A 10188-nucleotide genomic window follows, 5' to 3' on the forward strand; every position below is an offset into this window, starting at 1 on the left:
CGCGCCGCAGTGGTGCTGCTGCAGGAGTGCCTGGCTGCACCGGCTTGGGCTGCGGGATGTGTTCCGTGGCCAAATCACGCCACTTCCTCAGCATCAGTGACTGGAGAGGAAAAGAGGAGGTGGTGCCACCGGTGATTTGGGGAGCATCGTAGTTTATTTCTGGGTGTTTCCACTCAGTGAGGTTGGTTGATACTCAAAAAAAGCGTAGGACACTAGCAAGACAGTTTTCTGGACATTGACCTTTCATGTGGTAAGGAAGTGAGGCAACCTAGATAATTTTTTGGTGGCTCTTATACTCCTTATTATTCACCAACCCGCCCCATTCCCATTTCTGAACCTGGCATTAAGTGATGAGTAAGTGAGGCTAAAGTGCATTCTTTAGAATGGAATCCTAGAACTGGGAAGGGAGACTTAGGAGGTAGTGAATTAACCTGAGAACGCAGTTATTCCCATTTTCCTTTAAAGAACAGGGTTGCACAGCTTCCTTTCTTAAGGAGTAAAAAATGTGTTGAAACTAGATACTAATTTTATTATCTTAGAAAACTGGTATATAGTATTTGCATTCCAGTATTTATTGGCATTGGTGGAGGTATTTCTTATGAATTGGATGATAAATTATCAGGTATTGATAAGTAATCTCATCTCAATATTGACCATGTTCATTTAAGTCTTAATTTTTTTTTAAAGTTAATTTTCTTCTCTACAGTACTTCTGAATTGAAGTATGTTTTTGGACACTCATGTAGTGTTTCTTGGCTGATAGAACATTTTGGAGGTTTAAAAATTTGTGCTGATTTTATATCCTTTAAGTGCTTTCCAATATTTAAGATATTTTCAAGTTTCCTTTGAGTGCGCTCATTCAGAATGTCAATTAAATGTTAGTGTTTTTAGGAAAATTTCAATTTTGAGTTAATTACATATTATAAAAACAATTTTTAAAAAAACAACTAGACTTAGATATGCGATATATATTCATACTTATTGGAATATTCACCTATATTTAGGAATGGTCACTTTTTATAAGTAACAGCTTTATTGAGATGTGATTTACATGCCTTACAATTCACCCACTTAAAGTGTACAATTCACTTTTGTTGTGTGTATTCACTAAGTTTTGCATCCATTACCACAATTTTAGAACATTTTCACCACCCTAACAAGAAACCTTGTACTCTCATTTCTACTCAACTCCCCAGGCAACCACTGTCTCTATAGATTTGCCTATTTGGGAAGCATTTCACTTTTTTTTTTTCCAAATGTGTTTTTATTGATTTTTAGAGAGAGGATAGGTGAGAGATAGAGAGATAAAAACATTGATGAGAGAGAAACATCATCCATTGGCTGCCTCCTGCATGTCCCCTACTGGGAATCAAGCCCAGAAAGTGAAACCCAGTCATGTGCCCTGATCTGAATCAAACTGATGACCTCTTGGTTCATGGATCAAGACACTGAACTACTGAGCCACACTGACCGGGCTCATTTCACTTTTACATGTAATTTTCTTTTCTGCAGTATCTGTTGCTCATTTTGAAAGATGATTTGGAAATATTTTCATTAGACTTATCTAAAATGATTGCTTCTTAAACTGCAGGATATAGGAATGAATTAATTTCTGAGTTAGTCTATAAAAATCTAATCATGTGTTAAATTTTGCCTAATATTCCTATCATAAAAGAATAATTAAAATTGTAATGTTTATACTTAAATGAAATAACATAATTGGCATTTTAACATTTTTATTATGTCATACGATTTCAACTAAGATAATATATGTGTTAAATATAGATATAAAATGTTTTAATTTTCTACAAAGCAGGAGGTTTACATTAATAGTTTGAGCGGTAATTAGTATAATAGGGCTTTGAAAGGGTATTTGATTTTCCATAATTCTTTTTTCTTAACATAATTTAAAATATTTTATGTCCCGACAGCTTGCTATGGCATTGTTCAAGTACCCACTGGACCATGGTTTTGCCGGAAATGTGAATCTCAGGAGAGAGCAGCCAGAGTGGTAAGGACTGTTTATCAAAAACATTAAAATACTTTTCTGAGTAGCTTAGGATGTTATGTACATGTTTCAGTTTGAAGGATTGCCAGTCTGTTGTTCAAATACTGATTTTGGGCCAAACGTTGACTTACAGTTTTAAACCGATTTTATAAAACCTGAAAAAGAAATTGAACAACATAAGCATATGTTGATGGATACTTTGAGCAGATAATATATAAAGTTGTATTTTAGTTTATTAGCCCTAACTACTGGTTTGAAGGTTAAATTGGCTAATCATAGTTAGAATATAATGACAGTAGGACATAAGTTATACTGCTAATTCTGTCAATTTCTTTTTACTGAATAAAAAACACATTAAGAATTTAGCGATTCATACTTTTTGCTATGTCTGCACATGTATAGTTTAACGTTGCTCAATATTTTCAGACATTCAATCCCTTTGGCAAAACAACATAAAAAAATCTTTCTTTTTTACCTAGCTAGCGGCTACCTTCTTTCTAAACACTTAAAAAAAAAGTTTTTATTGATTTCAGAGAGAGGAAGAGAGGGAGAGAGAGAGAGAGAGAAACATCAATGATGAGAGGCAATCATTGATTGGCTGCCTCTTGTACACTTGCGACTGGGGATCCAGCCTGAAACCCTGGGCATGTGCCCTGACTGGGAATTGAACTATGACCATCTGGTTCATGAGTTGACGCTCAACCACCGAGCCATACCAGCAGGTCCTGAACACTTTTGTAAACCACCTGTAACAGTGAGGAGGGATGTTTGTTTATTTATTTTAAATATATTTTTTATTGCTTCCAGAGAGGAAGGAGGAGGGAGAGATAGAAACATTAATGAGAGAGAATTATTGATTGGCTGCCCCCTGCACGCCCCCTATCAGGGATGAAGCCTGCAACCCATGCATGTGCCCTGACTGGGAATTGAACCTGTCCTCCTGGTTCATAGGTCAGTGTTCAACTGAGCCATGCTGCCTGGGTGGTATGTTTATTCTTTATGGCCAAAAGTATTTTTCTAGTTGAACTTCTGGATCTATCAGGGAGAAATAGATTTAATATTCATTAATCATATAAAAGCATTATCATTTGAAATGTTATAGTTCCTTTTGGTATTGACTAGAGAATTTGACAGAAGGTAGGGAAGAAACATTTCAATTTCTCTACATGTATAGTAAAAACAGAATCTTTTATTTTTATAGCCTGAGTAAATGGCTGAATAGCCTACCTAGGTTTGTGAAATTCAGAGCAGTATTCTGTTGATATGTTTTGTTTGAGTGTGAAAATGCACTGTAGCAGAATTATAGCTATTGATCAAATGTTACCATAATGGGAATTAACAAATGGAGGATGAAATCAATCAAAAATGTTAAGATTTGATGTGGTAGCAGACATAGGTGTACTCATGTCTTTTTTGCCTCTTCGTAGCATGTTATGATTTGGGGTTCTTGAGTCACCAAGCAAAGGAAGTTATGCTTTATTAGTAAACACTGACAATTAAGGTGAGGCTCTTCCAGCGGTGTTACAACAGATTCAGGGTCAGAGAAAGATTAGAAAATAAGAAAGGTGGGTATCAATAGAGGGAGGATAAAGGTATTGTGAAGGGGATTGATAAAATGCCAACGTTATTTGTCTTAAATGCCCCCTGTTCCCTGTTTTTATTCCTTTAGCCTCTAAGGCAGCGGTTCTCAACCTGTGGGTCGCAACCCCTTTGGGGGGTCGAACAACCCTTTCACAGGGGTCGCCTAAGACCATCGGAAAAGACATATATAATTACATATTGTTTTTGTGATTAATCACTATGCTTAATTATGTTCAATTTGTAACAATGAAATTGGGAGTCACCTTTTATTTTAAGGAACTGTATTATAAAGGTTTGCTGCATTAGGAAGGTTGAGAACCACTGCTCTAAGGGCATGGTCACGATATTAGGGTGAATAAAGTAGTTATCTAAAAAGTATATTGGAGGATGCATTTTTTTAATCCTTAAATTTTGTTATTTATTGATTTTAGAGGGGAAGGGGAAAGAGAGAGAGAGAGAGAGAAGAGAAAGAGAGAGACCTGTTTGTTCCACCTGGGGTCAACCCCACCGCTTTGGTGTATCTGGATGATGCTCTAACCAACTGAGCTACCTGACCAGGACTGGAGGATGCATTTTATTTCAGTTTTATTTGATGAGATGATGTGGGGGCAATTAAAGGTTTTAAAGAAGAGACACAATCTCCTTTAAATTTCTGTAGTGTACAGTTGTAAAAGTTAGGTCCTTTGTAAGAAACAAAAACTTATTCCAAGCTAAAATAAGCAAAGAAAGAGCATTTTATTTTAAGGATAAAGGAGCTAAGAACCAGAACATGGAAATGTATGCATGACCTAGAAAGGGAATTGAATTAGTCTTAATCTTATTTCTGGTTTTCTCTGTGTCTGCTTTATTCTTTCTGCAGATTTTCTCTGCTGCTTTCTACAACAATCAATAGTTAACTTTTTTTTGACTGTTTACTGTCTGTCAGATACTTTGCTGAATGTTCTATACCAATTCTCTCCTTTAATCAACCTATCAAGTCTATGAGGTTATTCATTCTCATTTTATGGATAAGGACAACATAGTTTTAAGAGCAATACATATCTAGTTGGAGTCTGGGCTGTGATTAATTTTTCAACTATCATGTTATATGTGAAAGATGGGCATACTTTAGCTTCTAATATTTTCTACCTCCTGTATCAAGAGACTACATCTCAGTCTGAATGTCATGTTCCTTTGGGGGAAAAAACGAAAACAAAACTTTTGGCTTGGCTTGGATGAGGTACCTAGATCATCAGTTGGCCATGGCTAGACAATATGGTTGAGTGGTTCAGACACAGGGAGATCTCTGTTGTTTTGGGATAGCTCACTTCTCAGAGAAAGTGGAATTATGAGCTGGTGGTACCTTGACAGATATTGAAGAGTAAAAATCCAGAACAGTGAAACAGTATTTTTAGACAAGTAGTTTGGTAGTATATAGAATGGATTTGAAAGGGAATTTAGAAACAGAGAGACTTAGAATGCTATTAATATAAAACTGTGAGAGTTGAAAGGGAGGGAGTAAAAAGAAAGGGAGCATTTTGAAGGATGAAATGATAGAAATGGATATTGAGTAAAGGAGAGGGAATAATCAAAGACCTTAAAATGTCAAGGTTGATCATTCGGGAATGGTGATACCATTAATAGTAATACAGTGATAGTAATAGAGGAGGGAGAACAAAATTGAAGAGTAAGGAGAATTTTTGTTTTGGGCATGTTTTGATGCTGCTAGGATTTTTCATTGGAAATTTATGATTAAAATAATGAAGTCAGGTTAAAGTTGGAGCTACATAGAAGGAAGACTGTGAACCAAATGATATTTTTTTGCTGGAGAAAAGGAAAAGTGAAGACAGGACTATGGTGAATACTCACATGTGGAAGACTAAGAAAACATGATAACAAGGATGAATAATGAACTTCAGGAAGGGAGAATTACACATATAGTAGCAACACAGACAAACAATTGGCTTTTCAGGAAAGAATAGTTGATAGTGACATTGCTGCCAAGGGTCCTGGACTAAAAAAAGTTCTTGAGACAGCAATGATAGTTCCCTGGTTTGGGCAGAATGCTCTATATAGGGCATCGAAGAGAATAGAGATTGTAGGATTAGATTGAATTTTAGTTTTCAGAAAGAAATTTTTTTTGGTTAATCCTCAGCTAAGGATATTTTTTCATTGATTTTTAGAGAGAGGGAGTGGGAGGGAGAGGGAGAGACAGAAAGAAACATCGATGTGAGAGAGACACATAGATTGCCTCCTGTACACACCCTGACCAGGGCCAGGGAACCTGCAACCGAGGTATGTGCCCTTGACCAGAATCGAACCTGGGACCTTTCAGTCTGCAGGCCGATGCTCTACCACTGAGCCAAACCAGCTAGGGCTAGATTGAATTTTAAAAACATTAGGAAAGAGGAAAATAAAAGTAGGATTGGGGGAAAGTTTGGTTGATTTTTAAGGGAAGCTCTTTGTAGATAGGCATTCATAATTTAGTGAAAGCACTTGAATTGCTTTATTCACCGCAAGTATGAATGTTTTGTTGAGAAATTTTTTTAGACTTATACTACTTACTGATCATTATCATAGTGGTGAGAGGTTAAAATACTGATGACTATTTTTGTATTTAATGTGTATTTGTTCTTAATTACCAGGCTGAAGAGAGAGATTAGATTTTTATCTACTTATATCATTTCAATGAGATACAGTGAGGATATTTTATATTTTAAATATTCTACTTCAAAAACAAGTAGAGAGTGAATCATGAAAAAAAAAATGGCCAAAAGCCAGTTAAGAATTTGCATTAATTAGATATTGCTATTCTAGTGCTAAATGAAAGACTATTTCTTTCCTACAGTAATTTTTTTCTCTGCCTCTTTATTATAGTTCTTCCTTGTTTCTTACATTGTTAGGGAGAAATTGCCAGGTGGAATTAAAAGTCAAGGTTTTAGGGATTGACATAGGGTTATATTATTTTACTAGAGGCCTGGTGCATGGATTTGTGCATGGATGGGATCCTGCCAGCCTGCCCCATCAGGCCCGACAGGGCCCGGGGAGGTGCTGAAGGTGGTTGGCTGGCTGGCCCCTCCCCTTGGTCGAACCCCTGGTGGAGGGGACAATTTGCATATTAGCCTTTTATTATATAGGATTTAAAAATTTTTGCTTAATGAAACTATATAATGCAAGCAAATCACTATAAATCTATAAAGCCATATAAATTATATATACTTAACTATATTAATTATATTTAATCCCAGTAAAATTATTGATATACATTTAATTATCACAAATAATTCTGAGCAATATAGGACATAAAATAAATACATATGTATTCCCCACCCAGAATGAACAGATGTTACTTATTCATATTTGCTTCAAACCGTCCCTTCTACTTAAAAGTAATAATAAAAGATTAAGTTGAAGTACTTTCTGTACTCTCCTCAGTCTGAGTCCACCGTTATCCTTTAGTGTCTGTTAGGCCCTTCTATATATATTTTTTCTTCCCAGTTTTACTGAGATATAATTGGCATATAACATTAATTTAATGTGTACAGCATATTAAATATGTTGTATCAAAATGACTACCATAATAAGTTAACATTCATCAATCATCTCACATTTGCAAATATTTTTTCCTTTTGATGAGAACTTTTAAGATTTGCTACTCTTTTAGTAAACTTTCAGATATACAGCACAGTATAGTTTTTAAAAAAATATGTTTTTATTGATTTTTAGAGAGAGGAAGGGAGAAGGATAGAAACATAGATGTGAGAGAAACATTGATTGCTGCTTCCTGCATGCCCCCCACTGGGGATTGAGCCCGAAACTCGCAACACTGAGTATGTGCCCTGACCAGGAATTGAATCTGCGATTTCTTGGTGCATGGGTTGACACTCAACCACTGAGCCATACTGGCTAGGCAACTGCTTGTTTTTTTAATAGTATCTTGCTGCTATTGCTTTAAGGGCTATATGCTTTCCTTTATTTATTTGAACATTTAAAATCTTTTTAAAATTAATTTTAGAGAGAGAGGAAGGGTAGAGAGAGGGGGGGTGAGAGAGAGAGAGAGAGAGAGAGAGAGAAAACATGGTATCTTTGTAAGATACATTGCCCAGCATATGGTACCTATTTATTCCTTTTTTTTGTTGTTTAAACTTAATTTTATGTTTATCAAAGAGAAGCTTTTGGTATTACCTGACTTTGACTAAGTGCACTTAGTCAAAGTCAGGTAATACCAAAAGCTTCTCTTTATACACAAAATAGTACCTCACTGCTTGACTCTTGAATACTCATCTCATTTTTCAGGGGCAACACCTTTTGGTATTTCTATATTTATTTTTTAATATATTTTTATTGATTTCAGAGAGGAAGGGAGGGAGGGAGGGGGAGAGAGAGAGAGAGAGAGAGAGAGAGAGAGCGCGCTAGAAACATCAATGATGACAGAACCATTGATTGGCTGCCTCCTGCATGCCCCATACTGGGGATCGAGCCCACAACCCAGACACGTGCCCTTGACTGGAATTGAACCCAGGATCCTTCAGTCTGCAGGCCAACGCTCTATCCACTGACCCAATCTAACTAGGGCTACTTCTGTATTTCTAAAATGAATGTCTAAACATCAATATTTGACATACCATTTTAAGATGTTGTCTTTTACTGCATCACACATTTTGGATAAATCAATAATACTAAATAATGATTACATTATTCCAACTATTTAAATGTTTTGTTAATTTTTAAGCAAAGTATACTATGATTGCGTTCTTCATATAATTTTCCATTTGGTTAATGAGTCAGGTAGTCTATAAATTCAAATTTTCTTTTCTTTACCTACTCCTTTCCTTTTCCTCGTCCTCTCTTCACCGTCTCTTCTCCCTCCTTTTTCTCTTCCTGTCTTCTTCCTCTCTTCTCCCCTTCCTCTCTCTTTCTCTTTTGTTCTTCTCCCTTCTCTGCCAACATGTTTTCTCTCCTTCCTCTTCTCCCTCCTTCCCCTCCTCTACCTTTCCCTCTTCCTCCTTCCGTTTTAAACTGGGAGACCTTCCTCTAAGCACCATCTCCCCTGCTCCTATCCTGGCTGGTTTCTCTTTACTCCTGGAACTTTCTTCACTATCATCTTGGGAGTTTCTTTGCTTTTTGCTTATTTTAAATTCCCTGTTTTCTAACTCTTCATTCTCCCATTTCTTCTTTAATGTTTTATTTTTTTGTTTTGGCTGGTAAATCTTCTAGCAGCTTCATAGGAAAAGGTGTATGAGAAAGAAATGTTTAAATTCTTGCATGTAGTTTTACCATCTTGCTTGATTGATAGTGTGGCTGAGTAGATTATTTGGTAATCATTTTCCTTCAGAATTTTGAAGATATTTCTCCACTGCTTTTTAGGTTTCAGTATTTTTGTTAAGTCCCACGAAGTTCTGATTTCTAATCTTTTATATATGACTAGAGGCCCGGTGCACAAAAATTTGTGCACTCAGGGGGGGGGAGTCCCTCAGCCCGGCCTGTGCCCTCTCGCAGTCTGGGACCCCTTGGGAGATAATGCCCTGCTGGCTTCGGCCTGCTCCCGGGTGGCAGAGGGCAGGCCTAATCCCTAGGTGCAGCCCCTGTTCGGGCTCAGAGCAGGGCCGATTGGGGAGTTGGGACGCAGCCCCTTGTCATGCACAGAGCAGGGCGGATTGGGAGGTTGCAATGCCACCCTCAGTCACGCTCAGGGTAGGGCTGATTGGGGGGTTGGGGCACCGCCCCCTGTCACACTCAAGGCAGGGTCGATGGGGAGGTTGCGGCGCCACCCCGTCACGCATAGAGCAGGGCCAATCGGGGTTGCGGTGCTGCCCCATCACATATAAAGCAGGGCCGATCAGGTGGTTGGGGAGCTCCCCCCGTCACGCACAGAGCAGGGCCCATCAGGGGGTTGGGGAGCTCCCACCTGTCACTCACAGAGTATGGCTGATAGGTGAGTTGGGGCACTGCCCCCTGTCACACACACAGCAGGGCCGATCAGGGGGTTGGGGCTCTGCCCTCTATCACCCATAGAGCAGGGCCGATCAGGGGGTTGGGGCACTGCCACTGTCACACTCAGGGCAGGGCCGATCGGGAGGTTATGGCTCTACCCCATCACACACGAGCAGGGCCCGTGGGGGAGGGGGTTGGGGCACCGCCCTCTGTCACCCACAGAGCAGGGCCGATCAGGGGGTTGGGGCGATCAGGGGGTTGGGGTGCCGCCACTCTCACACTTAGGGCAGGGCTGATGGGGAGGTTATGGCTCTACCCTGTCACACACAGAGCAGGGCCTGTCTGGGGCAGGGGGCGCTGCACCTCGTCACACACAGAGCAGGGCCTGTGGGATGGGGGAGTTGGGGCGCCGCACCCTGTCACACACAGAGCCGCAGGGCGATCAGGGGGTGGGGAGCTTCCCCCTATCAGGCACAGAGCAGGGCTGATCAGGTGGTTGGGGTGCCTTCCCCTGTCATGAACAGAGCCACAGGGCGATCAGGGGGTTTGGGCGCTGCCCCATCATGCTGATCCTAGTGAGGAGAGGACTCGCAGCTCTGCTGATCCCGATGCTGGGAGGAATATTACCCTTTTACTATATAGGATAGAGGCCTGGTGCACAGGTTGGGGACGGCTGGGTTGCCCTGG

The 10188-nt window shown here is 39.4% G+C and overlaps 1 protein-coding gene across 3 annotated transcripts in view; it reads left to right on the forward strand.

The window, feature by feature from the left end:
- Window positions 1–10188, forward strand: part of MLLT10 (myeloid/lymphoid or mixed-lineage leukemia; translocated to, 10) — a 239114-nt gene that overhangs the window by 548 nt on the left and 228378 nt on the right. For all 3 annotated transcript variants that reach the window (XM_006759926.2, XM_015561466.1, XM_015561467.1), the window contains exon 2: window positions 1931–2010. In XM_006759926.2, coding sequence (XP_006759989.1) covers window positions 1931–2010 — 80 coding nt within the window. The remainder of the gene's footprint in view (window positions 1–1930; window positions 2011–10188) is intronic.

The sequence above is a fragment of the Myotis davidii genome, unplaced genomic scaffold, assembly GCF_000327345.1.
Source record: "Myotis davidii unplaced genomic scaffold, ASM32734v1 scaffold376, whole genome shotgun sequence".
Classification (NCBI taxonomy): Eukaryota; Metazoa; Chordata; class Mammalia; order Chiroptera; family Vespertilionidae; genus Myotis; species Myotis davidii.